Below are 22,772 nucleotides of genomic sequence, written 5' to 3'. Positions count from 1 at the left end.
GTACAAAAATAGATGTAAAGGGTCATCATCTATCCCTTGGGATAGAAATGATGAAACTGAAACCTAGCAAGGTTATCTGACTTTAAACTTAATACTTTTCAGTTCCTCAATCCCCAAATCCAATATTTCCCTTTTATTCTATCTCTGATTCTTGTAATTTTTGCCTCACAGTCTTTTTTGTCCCAGTTTTTTTTTCTTCTCTCTCACTCTCACACTCTCCCTCTCTTTCTCTCTCACCATTATGGTTTCTGTTCCTTGGTCTCATAGTTTATTAATTAAGAACCCCTAGACCTTGACTTCATGTTGACTTAATAGTTCCTCTAGCTGGCAGTTTCCTACAGTTAATAGACTTGACCTCTTGATTGACTTACTCAAGAGGTCAAAATCTAGGGGTAGAAGTCATAGCAAGGCCTAGGTCAATGTCCAGTTTTGGTTAACCTGCCCCTGAGCACTGATAAATGGGACAGCAATAATAATCACTACTGATATTTATTTGGCACTTTCAAGTTTTCAAAGCTTTTTACCCCCTTTGAGCCTCATGGTACCCTGTGAGCTAGGTCCCATAGGCATTATTATCCTTGTATTACAGACAAGGAAACCATGACCCAGAGGTTAAGTGGCTTATTCATACTCACATACTCACATATCAGTGGTGAGATTTGAATCTAGACCTTCCTAACTACCAAGTCAATCCCATGATGCCTCACATAGCACCATGTAATTGAGAGCTCTGGAAGCCGATGTTTAACCCTACAATGGCTCCTCTAGAATCCAGGAAAACTCAGTCCTTGACCCTACGATGGGGAGGGAGAATGCTGATATAGTCTCCATATTTGATGAAAGCTATGTGCCAGATCACTCTCTCCATCCCCTCCATCAAAAAAGGAAAAACAAACCAAAGCAAAGAACACAACAAAACAAGAAACTTAAATATTTATAACAGAATTCTTATGCAAAGGTATTCTCTGAATAATCCCTTATAGTCTTTTCCCAATACTGTGTGTGTGTATTGTTTAATAGTCTCATCAATTCCCATTATTGCTCGCTGTCATTTTCCCACCTTCCCAATGAAATTTTACTGATGTGCTTGTGATTCCTATTAACAAAGCCTCTCTCCAGTCATCTTGTTCTGTTCCCTTTCCCGGTGTGATACGCAGGCTTCGGTTATGTCTCTATCATCCCATAGCATTGACAGACATCTTTAAAATTTTCTGTTTCAGTAATTCTAATAAACGTCTATGTTTGTATAATATCTCATAATTTCAAAGCACTTCCGTGTTCAGAATAGCCGTTGGTTCTTCTTATAACATGGTAGGATAAACATGAAAAGAGTGTGTGTGTGTGTGTGTGTGTGTGTGTGTGTGTGTGTGAAGTTTAAAACCGCACCAAGATTTTTGGGACAGCAAATATATATGTGTGTGTATACGCACACACGTTTTTGTGTTTATACATGCATATGTATGTACACACGCACACTACATATATAGAAACACACATTTTATAGACCAGGAAATAGACACAGAGGTTAAGTGATTTGCCCAAGGCCACTCAGGTCCTTGGGTAACAGTCACACGTGACCATCCAAAAGCCTTTGTTTGTATTCTGTTGGCTCAGTCTTTGAGGACTTGGGGTCTCATGCAGGCCACAGTGAGCAGGACATTAGTGAAGATGTTGTTTCCATACTAGACCCCTGATGGAAATGTCTTTTTTATCAGTCATATTAGGAAATGGTACCACTTTGAGGGGATAGACCTAGCTCTCTGTAGCTTTCTGTTTATAACCAATGAAGCTAGAATAGCTCGAGGTTCCAGGAGTGTGTTGAAGCCAGCTCCATCCTCTTAAAATGATTGTTAAATTTTCAGTTTGAGCATTTGAATTTTCAGAAGTCAGCAAAGCTACAAATCAGGGCTTGACTTTTTTTGGGGGAGGGCAGGGTTGATAGTCTAGACTTAAGAAAATGATGGGGAAAATGCAGATTAAACTGAAAAGTGTTTTGGAAATACATTTTCTTTTTCTTGGAAAGCTGGTTGTTTAACTTCTACCAGTGCTGTCATGGCCTGAGCCTTTCCCCCCATATTTAACTTTTTTCTGTTTGGCAGCTAGAATTTGGAGTTTTGAGTGTCACCTTATGTATTCAGAGACTGGCTAGAGACAAAGTATTTTTCTTTTGGTTAAAGGGACAGGGCTATAGTTTCCTCCCGTGGATCATCTAAATCCCTCACAGACATATGAAATACTAAGGAAGAAGCTAACATGTCATGGCCTTGTAGTGTGTATCTTTCCCTTTCTATTTTTTTCTTCATTTTCTGTCTTAGTACAGTATTTTCTGATTCTAAACTCCTTATACCTTTTCCCCACTTTATATTGTTTCTCTCCTTGGTTCGTAATTAAGCTTTCATGGTTTATTGTTGAGTAAGTATTTTGTCTTTTATTTTTATTTTTGATAAGCACTTCCAGCCCATTAATATCTTTCCTTCCTTCCTAGTTCTCCCCATGGTTTCTGTATTCTTGGCCCTAAACACTTCAGCAAAATTGTTTTTGGCTTTCTTTCCCAACCCAACCAATGTTACTTCAGCCTGACTGGCTACACTGTGCTGTTAAATGGATTTTCAAGATCTGCTCCACCTTTTAATGGGGGGGGGCTCATTATGTTCACTCTCTTGAGTACCTGAACCCTTGCATGTTGAACTAGTAGAAGGAATCAGGTTTATTTTCATTGTCCTGTTCATTGGGAGAATTCTCTTCTCTAGGCCAAGCTATGTCTTGTGCCTGTACCTTGTTCTGGGCCAGGCCTGACTCAGTTTTGTCTGCTAGTTCACACATAGGATTGAAATGAAATTAAACATTTGTATATCATATAACACTTAAAATAAGTTTACTTAACAAAAGCATGGAAAGGATATCTAGCAAAGACACATTGCTGGGCATGAGTTGGATAGGTCTCCCCTCATACCTTCATTTTCCTTGATGACTTGACTGATCAGAAGGGTGTGTGGACTTGAAGGTCAATGGGATGGACATCCATCAAACCTTTGGAATACTAACTATGAAAATGTTATATCTTGGACAATCAGGAATTTTTTTAGTACTTAGAGCTTTAATCTGTTGGACCAATTGAGTCTCAAAGATGTTTTCATGGCCCTTTTTTTTAGGGAAAAATACCTTATGTAGCAGGTCCTTTAAGTTTTCTTCCTAGTAGTAGATGTTGCTTTCACCACTTTGTAGAATTTTGTGAGTCTTTGGATATTTCCTCTGGATTACTATCAAGAATTCTGTACATTTATTTATATATACATATATGTGTATAGCATATTTGTATATTAATGGTATATATATTTATGTGTGTGTATATATATGTTTATGTAGAGATGTGTTTTGATCTGTTTCACTGGAGGCAAATATTCACATCAGTGAGATCACAGATCTCATCATATATATTGTGTCTACATATATGCTTTGTAGAGCCATATATGTCTATAACAATGTATAAATATGTATGTATGCAGACACGCATGTATATATTCACTCAAATGGATCTGTGATCTCATTGATGTAAATATTACTTCCAGCAGTATAGATCACAAGACATCTCTGCCTGCTCATCTTGTGAATCTTTAGTCCATGTTCTACCAAAAATTTACCATGATAATATATTCAACATACTACAATGCTTTCTTTGCTTTTGCTTGGCATTGTGAAGGTGCCAATGAAGCACAGGGCTATCCCCTGGGTAACCTTCACTCTTGCCAGATTACCATTTCTGTTTTTGTATATACACACAAAAGTATACTTTTTTTGTGGGGGGTAATAGCTTTTACTCTTCCTTTGCAATTTCCTGTTTTGTGATCTGTTGTAGCTTACTGATACACATCCTCTACTTTTACATTGCCCTCTGGGTGGTGATATGCACAAATAAACAAACCCATGCATATATACATGTTTGTGTGTTTGGGTGTATATAGTAAGCAGCTCTTGAAGAACTATATAGTAACATATCGTGTGTGAAAATTTCAGTCTTTGTCAGTAGAGGGAGTATGAGCACTGATTAAATCATAGTTTTCTTGAAGTGTTGAAGTGTGTACTTACAACTCTTGATATCCCAATTGTTGTTTAAGTCCAAGGAATGCTTTCTGGACCACTTTCAGTCAAGTTTCACAAATGTGTCTACTTGTGTTTCTCTTCTTTGGCCCTAAATTCAATTTGAAGCTTCCAGAACAATGGGAGATAGAAAAGAGAACACAGATCCCACCAGTCCCCTACACAGCTGTGGGCTTAAAGTTAGTTTTCCTCTTTAGGTCTCAGTTTTCCTCATCTGTCAAATTGAGGGAGTTGGACTAATGGTTGCTAAGGTCCTTTTTCATCCCCAGTGGTTTGGGATTCAATGTACACAATTAAAGGCTTCAGTTCAGTCATTTTTCAATCATGTCTAACTTTTCATTAACCCTATTTGTGGTTTTCTTAGCAAAGAGACTGTAGAGGTTTGTCATTTCTTTCTCTAGCTCATTTTACAGATGAAGAAACTGAGGCAAATACATTTAAATGACTTGCCCAGGGTCACACAGGTATTGTGTCTGAGGCCAGATTTAAACTCGGGAAGATGAGTCTTCCTGACTCTAGGCCTGACACCCTATCCACTGTGCCACTTAGCTGCTCATTTACTGGCTGGGCCTTTCTAATGTGATCCTTAATACTTTGGCATTGCTGGTTCACCCCAATGGGAAAGAGAGGGAAGAAACGTTTCATATACTGTTCTATCATTTCCTCCCAGTGACCAGTGGTTTGCATTTACAGGACTCTTTGTTGGGGCTTAAACACTTGACCTTACTCTCACTAGCCCCATCTCTTTCAGGGTTTCCAGATTTAGAACACAGACCCTTAGAGCTGGGAGCCTTTATAGATCATCTGTTCCAAACCCCTGTTTCATAAATGAGGACGTTGAGACCCAAACACATGCCCCAGGTTGCACAATTATTATAAAAAATAGTATTCAAATTCATGCCGTGTGAATCCAAATCTACTGCTCTTTCTACCACACCATACTGCCTCTCAGTTGGTTTTTCGGCTCTCCAAAAGTTTAGTCTGTAAGCCAGTGCCTTACTAGACAGTATTAGCAAGGCCACCTTTCTTCTTTTTTTTCCTTTGCTCCCATCTAGACATGTGAAGTCTCTACCCACCAAGTCCCCAATTCTACTTATGCTTGCAGACATACATGTACTGCCTCTTTGCCCTCTATTTCCTGTTTCTAGACATTTTCACTTGCTGCCCCACATTCTTAGAACTTTCTCCCTCCTCTTCTTTGTCTCCTATCTTTCCTGGCTTCCTTCAAATTTCAGCTAAAGTCCCATTTTCTACGAGAAGCCTTTTCGGCAGGTGGATGGCTCAGTGGATGCTCTGCTGGGCCTGATGTCAGGAAGACTTGAATTAAGTCCAGCCTTAGGCACTTACTAGCTCCGTGCCCCTGAGAAAGTCACTTTACCTCACCTTGCCTCAGTTTCCTCAGCTGTGAAATGAAGATAATAATAACCCTCACTTCATGAGGTTGCTGAGAGGATCAAATGAAATAAAATTTGTAAAAACACTTAACATGGTATCTGGCATATGGTAGGTACTATGTAAAGGCTTATTACCTTCCCTTTCCTTTACTTCTAGTGCTTTTCCTCTGTTGATTATCTCCAATTTATTCTGCATATATCTTGTTTGAATGTAGTTATTTGTATGTTGTCTCCCCCACTAAACTGTGAGTTTCTTGGGAGCAGGGACTATCTCTTACTTTTTCTTTGTTTCTCAGTGCTTAGTATTGTGGGGGAGCTAGATGTCACAGTGGATAGAGTTCTAGGCCTGGGGTCGGAAAGACCTGAGGTCAAATCCGAACTCAGATATGTGATCCTGGTCAAGTCACTTAACCCTGCTTTCTTCAGTTTCCTCATCTGTAAAATGAGCTGGAAAAGATGGCAAACCACGCCAGTATCTTTGCCAAGAAAACCCCAAATGGGATCATAAAGAGTCTGACATGATTGAAACTTCTAAACAACAACAACAAAATAAATGCTCACCGATACCAATTTTCCATTATTTCATCCTCTGCCACCACCTCATAGTCTTGATTAGTGCCAAAGCCCATGGTGTAGTGAAGCCTCCCAAAATCTTTTTTTAACCCTTCGTTAATGTGTTCTGGTTGGCAGATGGAGTTGTCTGAACAATAGCATTCATATTTGCTTTTTACAATTTCTTAATGATTTCTATATGTCTCACTTAGTATCAGATTTATAGGTCTGCCCTCTTCAATGTTGCCCAAGCTTGTGGGGGGAAATTACACTTAGCCTGCCTAGAAGCAGGAGAGTAGAGTATTCTTTAGGCACATGCAGCCCCACGATACCATAAGGCCAACAAGGGGTTAAAGTTACAGTGCTATTAATGAGAACCATACTCCTCTCTCTGAGCTCAGATGGACTCTTGGGTGCTTTTCTCACTCTCAGTGTGTGGGAGCAGGGGAGTATTTGTGAAAGAGTGAGTTTGGGGTGCGAAGATTTGGAGTTAGAATCCCTCATCTGCACTCTGCTAGCTTTTGTAACTGTGGGCAAGCCACTACACACTGGGTTTCAGTTTCCTCAACTGTAAAATGAGGGTAATTAGACTAGAATCAGTAGGTTAAATTCAAATAGACATGGGGCCATTAATCCATATAGAAGGATCCCTGTTGGCCCCATGTCGACTTAGTTTTGAAATGTATTAGAAAGACAGTATTGTATCGTGGGTGCTGTTTTTGCATACAGTTTGTGGTTCTTGGGAATTTCCCAATGAATAGCAGCTGTGTAAATGACTGAGGCATTCTATTAAGTGCTTTCAGTGAGAAAAAAAGTGATTTCTCTTTCAGAGATGAATCAGTTGCATCTGACAAAGTATTAAAATTGGGTAGCTTGGAGATGAGGGAACCATTAACAGAAATCACTTAGATGTGATTTAGAACCCCATCTTCCACTGGTTTAACACAATTCAGTGATTTCATTCTGGTATTGATTGCTTTTGTTAATGAACATATTAGTTTGAAAAGATTTGGTCACATTGTAGGGAAAAAAGTAATTAGAACTTGACTGAAATATAAAGAACTGGTCATGCAAAGCTGAGCCAATTAATTCGGTGATCTAAAACCTTAGTACGGCTCATTACCATCACTAAAATCAATGGGGCCTAGTGGATAGAGGGCTGGAATTGAAGTCAGGAACACTTGGGTTCACCTTCTGCTTCAGTTGCTGGCTGTGTGATATTGAGAAGTTCTTTGATGTCTCTGGGGTTCTCCAGTCTTCATTTCTCTTTCACTTGATCCAGACCTGTTATTTCATCTATGTAGAGAATTCCTGTTAGAGAAAATTCCCTCCACTTACACAGATAGCTAATTTCTCTATCATACAATTGACTAGGAACTCTGAGAAGTTGTGTCCCTGGTTTCACTGCTAGTTTATTGCAATGACAAAACCTGGTCCTAGAAAAATCTGGGTCCAAGTCTGTCCCTTGAAATATACTAGCCTCCATCTCTCCTCATCCATAAAGTAAGGATAATGCAAGCTAATACCTACCTCAGAAGATTGTTCTCAGGGTCAAATGAGGTAATGTCCTATAAAATGCTTTGTAAGCCTTGAAGTACTATATAAATGGGAACTATTATCATTATTACCTACTAGAGAGTTTGTGAGTTTATAAGCATAATTCTTCAGTGGTTTCCAGTTTTTTTCCTCAGCTCATTTTTTATAATGTGATCCTAGAAGCATGTAGAACCAGAATGTTAATGACTCACGTTGTATGTATTGCCAGAAAAAACTGCAATTTTGAGACTCGCTGTACCGTGGCAAGAGGTGGAAAGGTGCAATTTACATCAACAATTGATACTGCTCCCAGATTGCAAAATTGGACTGCCTCTACAGCAAGTCAGATGGATGTGTATATAAATCAGTCATTAAAATGACTACAGTGTTACCCCATGGAAACTCAACAAGGCAGATGAGGAGTGGGCCAGACAATCTACAAATGACCCAGTAGTAAACATGCAAATGGACAGTGATCGCCTAATGACAACCTCCCCCCCCCCCAAGTCATCAACTTAGCCGTGATTGTGTAGATAAAACTGTCTAGAAAGGACTGGAGCAAAGCATGTTGTTTGATGAGGTGGAACAGTTAGTTGGATGCCATCCAGGACGGTGGTGATGGCAGCTAAGCATTGTTGTAAGTACACAGCAGAGGGGGCTTTGGTTGTTGCAAAATGTAGAAACAATAGAAGGACTTTGACTTCTGAAAAATAAATATATAAAATGATAGATGCGCAATATACATATATACACGTGTATGTGTATATTACTTGTGTGTGAACATACATATATACATGCGTATTTTGGTTGTTTTTTCAATCGTTTCAGTCACGTCTGACTCTTTGTGACCCCATTTTTGGGGTTTTCTTGGCAAAGCCACTGGAGTGGTTTACCACTTCCTTCTTCAGCTCATTTTTACAGATGAGGAAACTGTGGCATACAGGTTAAGTGACTTACCCAATGTCACACAACTAATAAGACAGGTCAGATTTTAATTCAGAAGGTGAGTCTTCCTCCCTTCAGGCCCAGAACTCTATCCACTGTGCCATCTAGCTGTTCATATGAACTCCATTCATTAAATATTGGACTGGGGTAACTGACCCCATTTACTATTGCTGTTCAGCCATTGAACTCTCTCCTTCTTCCTCTCAATCTCTTCTCTAGACCATGCGTGTTTCTTTTTTTTTTTTAATAAAAATAAAACCCTTAAAATTATTTTTTGCTTTTTGGAGGGGCAGTTGGGGTTAAGTGACTTGCCCAAGGTCACATGGCTAATACGTGTTATGTGTCTGAGGTCAGATTCGGAACTCAAGTCCTCCTGAATCCAGGGCCAGTGCTGTATTTACTGTACCACCTAGCTACGCCCTATTTGTGTTTCTTTAAGAACTCTAGTTGTGACTCCATCCTGTCTGTTGGTTCAAAGATCAGGTTGGTCCCAAATCACTTTTCAGGGCTGACAGTGGAATGCTTCTCCCTGTGAACTACAAATCCCAATGTACTAGTCAACTCTCAAACTCCCCTTAATTATAAACTGTGAGTTAGCCTGGAAGTAAAAGTCAGCAAAAGGACTAACAAAAATACTAAATGGACAAACTTAAGCCTGAGGTATTATTCTTGAGAAAAAGATACTGTAGTGTAATAGAAAGCCAGAGCAAGATGGAAGGCTTGGTTCAAGTCTTGTCACTTGTATATACCATAGTAGCTATGTGACTAAGAAGTAATGCCCAAGCAAATCTATATGACTATGAGTTACGGATGGCATATAGCTGCTCCACACTGACAAAGGGAATTTCCATACAAGGAGTTTCTTACAGTAATGGAGTCACAGAATAATATAACAAAGGATGTTTAGAAAATAGCAACTCTCAGATATACCGGGATAGGCCCATAATGGCACTAAAGGCATCCTGGCCAATAGGTCAAATATTGGTTCTTTTCTATAGTTGATAGAAAGGACCTTACAAGTCATCTAGTCCAGCTCCTTCATTTTTTTGGGTAAGGAATCTGAGGCCCAAAGTACTGACTCAAGATCCCACAGGTAGATCTTAGCAGAGGTGCATTTTGAACCCAGATCCTCTGATCACGTGCAGTAAAATGTATTAACATGAATAGTGTCCATTTTTCATTTATTCACATTTCATTGTTCTTTGCTTTAGCATTACCTATTAAAGACCTATACTATGCTTCTTAAGCAAATATTAAATATTAAGATATTTTAAAAAATATTTTAATGCTTTTTTTGTACAACGGACATTTCCCAGTGTCACCCCCACTCCCCATGCCTGCCATAAAATCCTTTTCTGTAGCAGCAAAAAAATAGTCAAGCAAAATAAATTTACATGACAACATATACCCATGCCACAGTCCTTACTGGTATTCTGCCACCTCTCTACCAGGATGAGGGACATGTCAGTCAGGCAGTCAGTCAGTAACCATTTATCAAGTGCCTGCTGTATGCTAGTCTCAGGAATACAAAGATAGACAAAAGATAGTCCCTGCCCTTAAGGAGCTCACAATTTGGAGAAAACAGTATCTGTGCTGAAAAGGGGGTGGTGGTAGAAGGGTACCTGCAAGAGGGGCATGATAAAGTTCTATTGCTGGATGGGAAATGATGAGATGACTGACTGCCCTAGGCGTCCTCTTTAAATGATCTGGGAGGAGCTTTCTGATGTCTACCTTCCCCTATCTCCACTCAGAGGAAGAAGGGAAGGTCTTTTGAGGCAGGGATTACTAAGGAAGTAAGAGTTTCAAAGTTGATGCCATCTTGTAAGATGTGAGCTCCTATAGATCAAGAAGCCCAGGGATTAGATGGGAAATTATATATATATATTTCCTCATTCTCTCTCTGGTACCAAGATTAGCTGCTCTTAAGCCTGACTTCCTACTGCTTATATCTATACATGTGATGTTTTCTACCAGTACCCAAGCAGAGGAAGATGGCAGCTTATGTAGTAAGTATAGACTGTCCCTTTTTATAGGGTTGTGATCTCTAAGGTTCCTTTCAGTGCTATGATTTTGTGATAGAATATGTTTTATTAATCATCTTGAGGAACCAGGGATTTTATCTTACCTAGGTGTTAATTTAGAAGATAACTACCCAAACAAAAAAAAATTTTCTTTGGCTACTAGGGTCCATATGGTTTAACAGGAGATTGTTTCAAATGAGATTGATCTGAATAATAAAAAGAAAATTGAGAATATCGAGGTAACTTTTCCATCAGAGACATTAAACTCTTTAGCATTATATTTTCTAGTTATCCTAACATCTTAGACACAATATTTCAAGTTATGCATAATTCATGTGATTTTTAAAAATAACCATGTATCCCCCCCCTTTTTTTTCACTACAGGGGACCAAAATTCTCCAGATGTTCATGTGGTATCTGAATCCACGGCAGGTGTTTGATCTTTCTCAGGAAGGGCCAAGAGATGCGTAAGTTCTGAAATGCTCACCAGGATACTCATTGGTCAAAACTTTCCTTTCTTTGTGCTGGTGAGAAGAACCTAGAAAATGTAGGTGGGAAGGACACACACACACTCACACTCACACACACACATACACATACACACAGAGCTTTGTAACAATCTTCAATTTTAGATTGACATAAGGGGTGGCCAGGTAGCACAGCGAGTAAGAGCACCGGCTTCAGTGTCAGAACGACCTGGAGATCGAATCCCGGGCTCAGACACTTAGCACCCACCCAGAAACACCTGGCCGTGTAACCTTGAGCAAGTTACTTAACCCCAATTGCTTAGGGGCGGCCAGGTGGCTCAGCGAGTAAGAGCACCGGCTCCAGTGTTGGGACAACCTGGAGATCGAATCCCGGGCTCAGACACTCAGCACCACACCCAGAGATAACTGGCCGTGTAACCTTGAGCAAGTTGCTTAACCCTGATTGCTTAATAAAAAAAAAAATTTAGATTGACATAGGAAATAATGGTTCTGTAATACCTTATTAGAGAGAGTGAAGCTTCTATCAGTAGATAGAGTTCTAGCCTTGTAGTTGTTTTAATATTTTTGGCACATGGATAGAGTGCTGGAAGACCTGAGTTTATATCCAGGCTCATCCACTTACTAGTTATATGACCTTGAATAAGTCACTTAACCTCTGTTTGCCTCAGTTTCTTAATGGAGGATAATAAGTTCATCTGTCTCAAAGGGTTATGAGGATCTGATGGGGATATAAAGTGTTTAGTAGGTATTATATAAATGCTAGATGATGATGATAATGATGATGACAATAAATCCTTACCCTGAAACATACTACCATTGACAAGTTGTTTAACAGTGCTCCAGTCTATTAAGTCTCTTGGAAGAGAAGATTTCCACTTTGGTAGGTCTCTACATCAGTGAAATTACAGATCCAGGCCCTCATAATCTTGTGGTCACTCTGCTGACCATCATCCCTAACTCTTAACTGGCATTGTTTCTCTCAACTACCAACCTACTTATTCACCCACTTTTATTTTTTAGCCTATTTATTTCTCTCTTTAACTTATTTATTTATTCTAATTATTTCTCCAATCACTTCCTTACCTGTTTATTGACTGACTCCTTTGAATGGACCTGAATGCAGATGAATATACGGTTGTTAGTAACTCCGAGTGTGTGTCTGTATCCTTGGTATGCAAGCATCTTTGGGTGTGTTTTTTGGGTAGGTATGTTTGCATGTATAGCAGAAGGAGTGAGTAGTTAAATTATATGAGTGTGAGTATAGGTATCTGGTGGTATATCTGGATGTGGAGAATGCTTGAATTTTTGTGTGGTTATTTCTGAGCATGTGCATGATCGTGGATGAGAGGGAACATGTGTGTCTTTCAGTGGATGATGTATGGGAAACCCATAACTCTTCCAGAACTACTCCCGAGTTTCTTTGGACTGCTCATGTATAAAAGTAGCTTTCTATGAGAAAAAGTTTAATCCTGTTTCTTATATTTTTAGGGGACAGGAAAATAGGGAGAAAAGGTAAAGGAAAAGAGTGACTCCTTTGCCACCATCCAGCTGTTTCTTACCCCTGTCCTCAGATAATGTTGACATCTCCCCATTGATACTGAGTGTGTATGGGAACATGGCAAATACTGGTTTAATAATAGTTAAAATAAACCTTGGTAAACTCTAAAATACTTTATATGCTTCAAATCACTATATTAACTTGAATGATTATTTTTAATGTAACTTTGGAGCAGGGAAGCAGCATGTTATAGTGGCTATAGTAATACTAGCATTTATAGAACACCTTAGGTTTGGAAACCACTGTCTCATTTTTATCCTTACAACAACTCTGGGAGTTAGGTGTTATTATTACTTCCAGTTTATAGAGTAGGAAATGGAGGCAGACAGAAAGAAGTTTGGTGACTTACCTCCAGGGCCACTTAACTGCTAAGTGTCTGAGGCAGGATTTGTATTCAGGTCTTCCCAATTCAATACCTAGTGCTCCCTCCATACAACACACAGGGCTTGGAATCAGGGAGACCTAGGTTAGAATGCCATCTCAAACATTTAGTAATTTTGTGCTTCAGGGCTTGTCACTTACCCTGACTTGAGCCCTAGCTTCTTTACCTGAAAAAATGGGAATAATATTTTTATACTTCAGAGATTGTATGATATGATACAGAAGGAGTCAAGACCTGAATTCCAATCTTAACTGTGCCACTTCCTTGTGAGTTAGAGTGAGTAATTTGACTTCTCTGTCTATAAAATGAGGAGGAATTGATTAGCTCTGAGGGTATTGTGAAGTTCAAGTGAGATAATATATGGAAAGTACTTTAAAACCCTAAAGGGACACATGAATGTTAATTATTATTATCTAGTCTGACATTTTGTACATGAAGGGACTGAGGATGATTGATTTTGACTGGTTTGTTAGTGAGTGGTCACACTGAGACTAGAACCTATGCTTTTAAAGTCCCAATCCAATGAGATCAAAGGACTTGATCTTTGTAAAGGACTTAGCACAGTGTCTGGCAGATAGTAGGTGCATTAAAAAATACTCCTTGCTTTCCTTTCCCTTCTCTAATCAAGTACTTTCTGCTCTACCATGCCTCACCATCTTCATTATGAATTAGGCAATAAATATTCACTGCCTGCCATGTGCCAAGTTCTGTGCCAAGCACCATGAATACAGGAAAAGGTAAAAGCCAGTCCCTGATTTAAAGGAGTTCACAGTCTATTGGAGTGACAGCATGTAAACAACTATATACAAACCAGCTACATACAGGATAAACAGGAAATAATCAGCAGAGCCAAGGCACTGGAATGGAGAAGGGTCATTGCTACTACTGTCACTCAGATGGTTTTTAGACCCATAGAAAACAAGCTCTTAGTGTAATGGGAAAAAAAAGCAACGTATCAGGAGGTCACTAGAGAATACTGTATTTGAAAGATCAATCCTGCTCATTCTCTTGTTCTATTACATTCTGTGCCACTAGGGTTTGCTGCAGGATTTCGAAAAGCCCCTTCTTCTCTGGGCTCAGTCTCCTTAAGGCTCCTTGACTAAGCTGGCTTGTCATTTGTCTGTTCTCTTTCCTGACTAGATTTAATGCAATTCTACACATTTCAGAGAACCTGAGAAAAATGTCAGTGCAAAAGAAAATGTTTAATTGGGGGAAATTGTTTAATTAATGCTTGGGGATCATCATATACGAAAACTGATTTGATGCAGATATTTTCTGAGGGGATGATGGATCACTCCCTTTCTCCAAGGTACACTGCAGTGTTGCCTGTTTGTATACTATGCAAGAGAATTTCAGACCTTAAAGACCAAAAGACCTGATTTCAGATCCTCAGAGATGTCAGGAAAAAACCAACCCCAAACTAGTATATTTTGGTGTGTGTGTGTGTGGGGGGGTATTTCTTCCCACCTATATCTTCTGGCAAATTTTGTAAATTTGAAGATGAAGAGTCTAGCCTAGAAAAAGTAATGTGAGCTAGGAAGAAAGACCCATGTATTTGAGTCAAACACCTGAAGTTTACATCTTTGCTCTTACATCCTTCTGCCTATGTGACCTCACAACAAATAACTGGACTACCTCACTAGGCTTCAGTTTCTTCTCTCCCTCATTCCCCCCACCCCCAATAGCTAATTAATTGCCACATCTTGCCATTTCTACCTCTAAAATACCTCTTCCTTCTGACCCTGGCTCTCCACTCACATAGCCACCATCTTAGTCTAGGCTCCCATCACCTTTTGCTAGATTATTTCAGTAATCTTCCAATTGATCTCCCTGCTTCAAATCTCTTACTGCTAACAAAGTAATTTTCCTTAAGTATAGATGTGATCATATGACTTATCTACTCGACATGTTTCAGTGGCTTTTTATTGTCTCTAGAATAAAATATAAACTACTTTTAGTTTTTAAAGTTCCTCACAACATGATGCCAGCCTGTACATCTAGACTCAGTATATACCACTCAACCTTCCCCACCTCTGCGATCCAGCCCAGCTGGCCTTCTGTTCTTCATGCATGACAGTCCATCTCTGTATCTTTGTACTAGCCATTAACCATGCCCAGACACTCCCTACTCATTTCCACCTCCAAGGCCTCCTAGCAAGTGGGGGGACCAGGGAACCTCGAAAGAAGTGAGGAAATTCAAACGCTACCTTCTACATGAAGCCTTTCTTGATCTCCCCAAATTATTAATGCCCTCTCTTCCTAGTAAACAGTCTTGTTTTTAACTACTTTGTATATATCTGTATTTAAGTTACTTTGTGCCACATATGTGTGTATATGTATATATTCATCTATATTTTCACATATATCTGTCTCTCCCTATAAAATATACATTTTTATCAAGTAGGGATTATTTATTTCATTTCATTTGTATCCTCAGTGCCTGGAATATAGAAGGCACTTAATATATGCTTGTCATTTCATCTTACTAGATAGTCTCAAAACTCCTTTCCAGCTCTAAGTTTTGTAACTTAGACATTTGGTCTCTTTGGATGACAAGTAAGGGGAGGCAACTCATATCAATCATGGCATTTCCCTGAAAAATAGAAATAGAAGAAATACAAAGACTGTTTTCTAATAAGTAAATCTAGTTCTTACTAAGACAGGAAGAAAGAAGTGAAAAAAAGAGAGGAAAAAAGGCTGGAAAATTTTTTTTTAAAGAGAATCAAGGTTAAGTGATGTTATCCATCCAAAAAGGGCTGAAAGAAGAACAGATTGATGAATACAATAGTCATAATGAGAAGAAGTAGAAATTTTGTACCCTTTAAAATTCCAGACACACAGTTGATAATTGGATACCCTCAGTCCTTTCCCATCTTTGATGCTAATATAGGTATTTCTGCTTCCTGTTGTCACTCCAGTGAGAACCCCCTAATGCCCCTGTTGTATGGGACTCAGTTTGGCAGTGCCAGCTTGTTGTGTGGTTTTCCTTTTGTTAATATAGACTTTTTTCTTTCCTTTGCAAGGCTTGAGCTGTATCGAAAAGTGCCGAATCTTCGAATCCTGGCCTGTGGTGGGGATGGAACGGTAGGTACCTGAAATGGTCCCCATTTTAATTTCTGCTTCTCTTTTCCTTTGGTTTCCCTAGGGTAACAAGACTTCTTTATTCCCACCATTCTTTGCCTTCCCCTCTCCTCCTCAAGGCATTGCCTATCAAGTGGTGATTTTTTTCCATATGTCATATTTCATATCTAGTAAATCTAATGGGACAATAACCAGGTTAAAAAATATATAGTCAGTGAGAACAACTAACATAGCCTATCAGAATTACCATCGGGAGGGTGACAGATTGAGTTTCTGAAGGAGGCAGAGAATGAATATTCTGGTAGTTCTTTTCTTTCTCTGCTGCAACTACTGAATTCCAAAGCTTCATTAAATACCTGTACTATTTTAGTAGCTTTTTAACCTAAAGTAGGAAGAGAATCTCTATGTCTGTTCTTCCATTCAGACATTTACAAAGTGCCTACAATGTGCAAAGGCAGTTTCCTGAGTGCTAGGGATAAAAGGACAAAAGAAGAAATGATCCTTGACCTCAAGTTATGTATAGGGCTCTATACATTCCTGCTGTTAATCCGTATTAAATTCTCTTTCTTCCTGTCCCCCCCAAGTCTTCAGGGGCTCCCTATTTTAAGTCCTAATTCTTTAGTCTGGCATTCAGAGCACCCTGAAACGTTGGGCTAGCCTGCTGAGTTCTTATTGTCCACTTCTTTAAGCAAATTGTAGTTAGTATCTCCTGAGTACACTGTCTTTAGTCTCATATCTGTACCTTTGCTCCTGTTCCTTTATTGTAGAGGGACTCCTGAAACTTTGCTCAGCCCATGCTGCCTTCCCTGAGTGCTCTAGACCTTCAGTGATTTCTCATCCTCTTCTGTATTCCTGTGACGTTCATCATCTGTACTATCTGTACTGTTCTTTTGGCACATATGCTGCCTTTGGATACTATTACTTTATGTTAGTGATAAATTCTTGCATCATTATTCCAATGGTCTTGTCTCACATTTCCTCATCTAGCTGAGAAGATTTGTGAGGGCCTGGGCCATGTATGTATGATATACATCTTTATATTCCCTTACGATTCTCAGCAGGCATTCATCAGGAGTTTATTAAGCACTTTTGTTTGGCAAGCATTGTGCCAAGTGCTTGAGATACAAAGAAAGGTAAAATTATGGCCGTTGGCCTCAGGAAGCTCACTATGCACATAAAAGGTACACACTTGTTAAAAGAACGGATGGACGAGCAGCTTAAATATGTATTATCTTATTCCTATTCTAAATATTAATGTTAACCTTAGATTTTGTCTCATGTTAAACGTAAGAGATTTATCATTTTTAACACGATCATATTCTAAATATAATAATTTTGTCCTTCAGTAACAAATGCAAAAATGAATTAAAATGACAGAAGTATCACAACGTACATACAAAAATGTATTGCTTAGCCTGCAAATGATTGGGGGTATTATTCCAAACTTCTCTGGCTCTGTTATCTTCCTGAGCACAGATTCACTAGCTCTTATTTTTCCGGCATTTCTCTGTATGATTTCCCTCCACTTTTTAGCACACACAGCAGAAGGCGGCACACTCCCAGTTGTGTAAAGAAAACAAAGCTCTTACATTTGAGGAAAATTAATGCTTCATTGTCTCCCCTAAAGCCATTACGTCTCAGAATGAAAATCTTACTCAAAATGCGTCAGCCTGTGCTGGAAACAAAGCCAGCAACCACGTACTGGATGACTGCTGCCACCATGGCTGTCTTTACTGTGACAAAAGGGGAGGGCTTGGTGTTCAGGACCCAGCTAGTCACTAAGCAAGGAGAAGAAAATGATTCTCCAGACTGGGAAAGGGTGACAACAGTCAGCCTACATTTCCTCATATCTTTGGATCGTGATTTCTCAGGCAATTAATTAATTGAGCTGGTTCTTTTGTCTCTTACACATGCTCAGCACCATATTATATGACTTGGGGTGAAAGAAAACCAAGACATTGTAAAATGTGGTCCCCTTTCCTTTGGGGAATTTGCTGTTTAACCATCAAATTAGAAATTAGTACCTGGCAAGGAAGACTTAGAAAGGAAGTGTGACATCCTAGATTGAGTGCTGGGCTTGAGAACAGAAAATTTGGGTTCAAATCCTGCCTTTGATAACTTACTATCTGTATGATCCTGGGTAAGTTGTTTAACTTTTCTGATACTCATTTTCCTCATCTGCAAAATAAGGGTATTGGTCTAGATAACCTCTAAGGTTTTTTCCAGCTTTGTATTTATGATCCTTTGATTTGTTCTAGGGTTGCATTGTAATTTGACCTCTTTTTTATCTTGTTATTGCAGTTACCAGGAAAAATTTCAGGGGCTCACAAGATTCTTTATGTCTCCTGATATTTTAGCTGGAGTTTGTTTTCATACTGTCCTTTACTCCTTTTTTTTTTCTGCTGCTGCAATGCAGACTTGTTTTTGCCTTTTCCTGTTATTCTGAAGAAAAGAATCTTTAAAGGTCTCTTGTTTTTTCAGGACTGCCTTGCAGATCTGGGGGTGGGACATTCCACTTACCAAGGCCTGTCTCTTTCTTAAGGGAAGAGAGAAGGAGAAGGCAGCACAGGGCCTTAGTGATTACAATAGGGAGGAAAGAAGAAGGAACCAAAGTTGTGGTCAGTCATGTAAGTGCGGTGAGAATGGCTGTTTTGTTACAAGGACATTATTAAAGGATTGCCAGGGGAGATCAGGGACCCACTCACCTTGGCCAGAGCATGGCTAGCTCAGAGTTGTCAGTTATATGACAGAAGAGGTTTCAGGACCTTAACATTAATTGCACTGTGGGTCAGGAGGGCAGGTTATAGATGCCTCTGAAGGTTTTCTAGTGCCAAAAGATAAAGGCTTAACTTCATGCTTTCAGGGTCATTTCAGACTTTGTCCCATGGCTCACTGAAATGAGATTTCTGAGCATCTGTAGCTAGTTTAGAAAGCAAATCCCTTGGTATGAATAGGGAATGTCTTTTTTATTCCAACCAAATATGCTATTCAGTTCTTCCTCCATTTTTAGCTGAGAGGAAATGTACCAGGGGAGACACAATTCACAGTGTCCTTCATGGAAGGAACATCCATACTCTACAACTACTGAGCACAGTTTTGATCTCCTTACCTCTTGTCATCAGTAGGGTCTGATAAAGATCCAGAGGATAATGATTCCAATGATCATGGGGATGGTCTGTGAGGTTTCAGAGGAAGCTATACCAAAAGGTAGATGTTACAGACAAGCCGATTGTGGATCACAATTTGGATCACAATTCTAACAAGAGCTTTTTTTCCTTTTGAACTTACTTACTTTTAATTTACAACATTCACTTCCACAAGTTTTTGAATTCCAATTTTTCTCCTTTTCCCTTTCCCCTTCCTTTCCCCCTCCCATGGTGGCACGCAATCTGATACAGGTTCTACGTATACCTTCACATTAAACATCAGTCAAATTGTAAAGAAGAATCACAACCAAAGGAATGAACAACGAGAAAGAAGAAACAAAACGAAACAAAATGAAAAAGAGAGAAAACAAGTAGTTTGCTTCCATCTGCATCCAGACTCTGTAATTATTCCTCTGGATGTGGATAGCCTTCTCCATCATGAGTCCTTTGGAGTTGTCTTAAAACCTTGCATTGCTGAGAAGAATTCAATTTATCAGAGCTAGTTGTCACAGATACAATGTGTCTGTAATTGTGTGCATTGTTCTGGATCTGCTCCCCTCACTCAGCATCAGTTTATAGAAGTCTCTCCAGGTTATTATGAAGCCCGTCTGCTCCTCATTTCTTATAGCACAATAGCATCCCATTCCATTAATATACCACAACTTAACAAGAATTTTTCAATAGTGGAATAGACTCCCATGTGAGAGAATCAGCTTCCCATGACTGGAGGTGTTAAAGCATAGAATGGATAGACATCTCTCAGTGATGCTGGGGAAAGGATTCCTTTCTTTGGGAAGGAGGTTTGACTGAATGACTTCTAAGGTTCCTTCTAACTAGGAGATTTCTTGATTTGAACATCCACTAATACTTCATGGATTATTTTATGTAGGGTTACTTCCGCTCACTTTGATTAGTACTGGATTCCTGCTTTTTTTGTTGTCTTTCTTTTAGTTCTCATGCATTCATATTCTGATTTCCTTTCTCTTCTATCAGGGCCAGTTTGTGAATTCTTATTTCCCATTGAAGTTTCCAGGTAGTGAAGTTGACACCAATTACTCATTCTAATGTGTGGTAGATGCATAACCAGTCAAGTGAACTTGTTAGCAGCAGATTTAAACTGAGTGGATGGGTCTTACTCAGGACATAGGGCCTTCTGACAATTATTTCAACCTGAGTTCATTTTCAGACGATCTATGGTTTGAGTTGACTACAGACTTAACATAAACTAGCACCACTATATGGCCTCTGAAGGAATGAAATCAATCTTATACTGAGTGAATCAATAGAGGAATTAATCATAGGAGCCACTTACTACTGATGTGACCTTGAGAAGTCACTTAACCTCTTGGGACCTTGGTTTCCCTATCTGTAAAATTAAAGATCATGTATAAAGCACTTTCCTATCATATATATATATAATTCTATGAAGTAATTTTCATCTAATACAAGGAATACTAGATGATAGTCAAAAGACCTGAGATTTAGTCCCAATTCTGCCATTGCCATGAGTTTGGGCAAGTAATTTTTTCTTTCTCTAGTTCAGTTTCCTTATCTGCATAAATGGGAGACTGGTGTTGAATTAGTCTCTTCCAGATCTCAAATTCTATGGCACTATACTCTATTGATCAAATTATATCCGTAACATTCTGTTCAATTCCCCATTTTTCTAATTAAATTATACATTTCTTGAGGGAAGTGGATGAGTCATGTGTTTTTTTGTTGTTGTTGTTGTTTTTGTGGACTAATAATACTGCAAATATCATAGGCACTCAATAAGTATTTAAATCCTTGACCCTATTTCCATTTTCAGACCTTACTATTTTCTTGGGGGCATTGAGTTGTATATGTTTACTTCCACTTGGGATTGTCACATCCCTAATACTAGACTCTATTCCTTTCTTAATTTGGCCTAAGATCCAATTTGCTTTTTTGGTTGCCATATCTTTCTGTTGGCTCCTATTCATCTGGCTTTCCCTTTCTAACCTCCAGATTTTTTTGAGCCAAGCTATCATCTAGCAATGCCTCCCTAAAATTCATACTTGTGAAAATGATTTTTAAACCCAATTATAAAGTTTTCTATTTGTCTGTATTTAATTTCATCTTAATAAATTCAGTTCAGTGTTCTAGCTTGTCAAGATAACTTTTGAATCCTGATTCTGTCATCTAGTGTGTTAGCTGTCCTCAGATTTGTGTTGTCTGCAAATTTAATAAATATGTCATCTATGCTTTTAGCCAAGTCTTTGACAAAAATGGTAAATTATAGACAGAATGGATAAATGCTTCAGCCATACTCTTTCAAAGGACCCTTTGCTCTTGGACTAAATGTATAAAATGTTTGTAGATGGAAAGAATAGGTGGAAATGTTTGCATTGAATTATTTCAGACCTGAAATTTTCTCTAAAAATGTTACCTCTTGAAGTCAGTTAAGAAGTAAACGAATGGATGATTGCGTCTAGTTTTGTTTATGTAGGACATGCTCTAAATGTTGATTTTCATTTCAAGATGATTACCATTCTGGAGTGAGTTTAAAAGTTTAAAATAAAGAACATTCTCTTCCAAAGACAGTTCTTGTTTAAAAAAAACACACACACAAACAAAAAAAAAACAAGAAAACCCCAAACTCTTCCATATGATTATTATTAAAGGCTCCTTTTCCCTCTCCCTACCTCCAGTCCCCTGGGAAATGCTTCTCTCTCATTTATTTCTTTTTGCTCTCTCCCTTTTGGTTCCCAATCTGTCTGTAGGTCGGTTGGATCCTTTCCATCCTCGATGAACTTCAGCTCAGTCCCCAGCCTCCTGTTGGGGTTCTTCCTCTGGGGACTGGGAATGACCTGGCTCGAACTCTCAACTGGGGAGGGGTAAGGACTAGCTCTCAAAGACCTGTATTGATACAAGACAGGTCATTTTGCCAAGAAATAATTTCTCTGTAACAAGCAGATGTTTTAACATGAGATCAGCATATATATTCGTCTAAAATAATAATTTCTGTTTTAAGGGTCAAAGGGACATGATGAATGTCTGGGAACCGTGATCTAATCCAGTTGATTTTTCATATTTTCTTATAATTAGGTATACGTCATGAAAGAGCTCGGTATGGAGCAAATAAATATGTGACAGAAGTTTTTCACATAAGTCCTACTTTAATTAATTCTTCTCAAATAGGCAGTGAAAATGTGGAATGTTATATTTTATCATTCCGTCTCACATTGAGCACTAATTAGAGGACCACATCCAGGTCACAGTGACACCCTTCCCCCACCCTGTGGAGGTAACTCCTTCCTTTGAATTGCTGGTATACTTCACTGTATTACAAACTATTATTTCTAAAATGGTAGTCCTGGTAGATGAACGACCATATCTGGTAACGGGGGAAACCAACAAAGTTTGGGTTGTGAGTCAGTTTCAAGTTAACTCAGCAGGAAGTAGTGAAAGTTATTGATTTGCAAGCTATCTTGCCTTTTTTTTTCCTCCAGAATGCAGATGGTGAGGAGGCACTGTTGAGTAGCAGCTTTGATATTTATCATCATCACAGGAATAGTTCTGTCTCTAATGACATTGTATATGACTAGAG

At 38.9% G+C, this 22,772-nt stretch overlaps 1 protein-coding gene across 3 annotated transcripts in view; it reads left to right on the top strand.

Annotated features, from left to right (window-relative positions):
• The window catches only part of DGKI (diacylglycerol kinase iota), a 586,838-nt gene that overhangs the window by 290,716 nt on the left and 273,350 nt on the right, over positions 1 to 22,772 (top strand). For all 3 annotated transcript variants that reach the window (XM_069087305.1, XM_069087306.1, XM_069087304.1), the window contains exons 11-13: positions 10,931 to 11,013; positions 15,998 to 16,058; positions 21,946 to 22,059. In XM_069087305.1, the coding sequence (XP_068943406.1) occupies positions 10,931 to 11,013; positions 15,998 to 16,058; positions 21,946 to 22,059 (258 nt within the window). The remainder of the gene's footprint in view (positions 1 to 10,930; positions 11,014 to 15,997; positions 16,059 to 21,945; positions 22,060 to 22,772) is intronic.

Source organism: Petaurus breviceps, unplaced genomic scaffold (assembly GCF_028583685.1).
Source record: "Petaurus breviceps papuanus isolate PSGF00001 unplaced genomic scaffold, PetGlider_PUasm1.0 181, whole genome shotgun sequence".
NCBI lineage: Eukaryota > Metazoa > Chordata > Mammalia > Diprotodontia > Petauridae > Petaurus > Petaurus breviceps.
The sequence above is the reverse complement of the archived record's forward strand: the minus strand, read 5'-3'. Positions and strand labels throughout refer to the sequence as shown.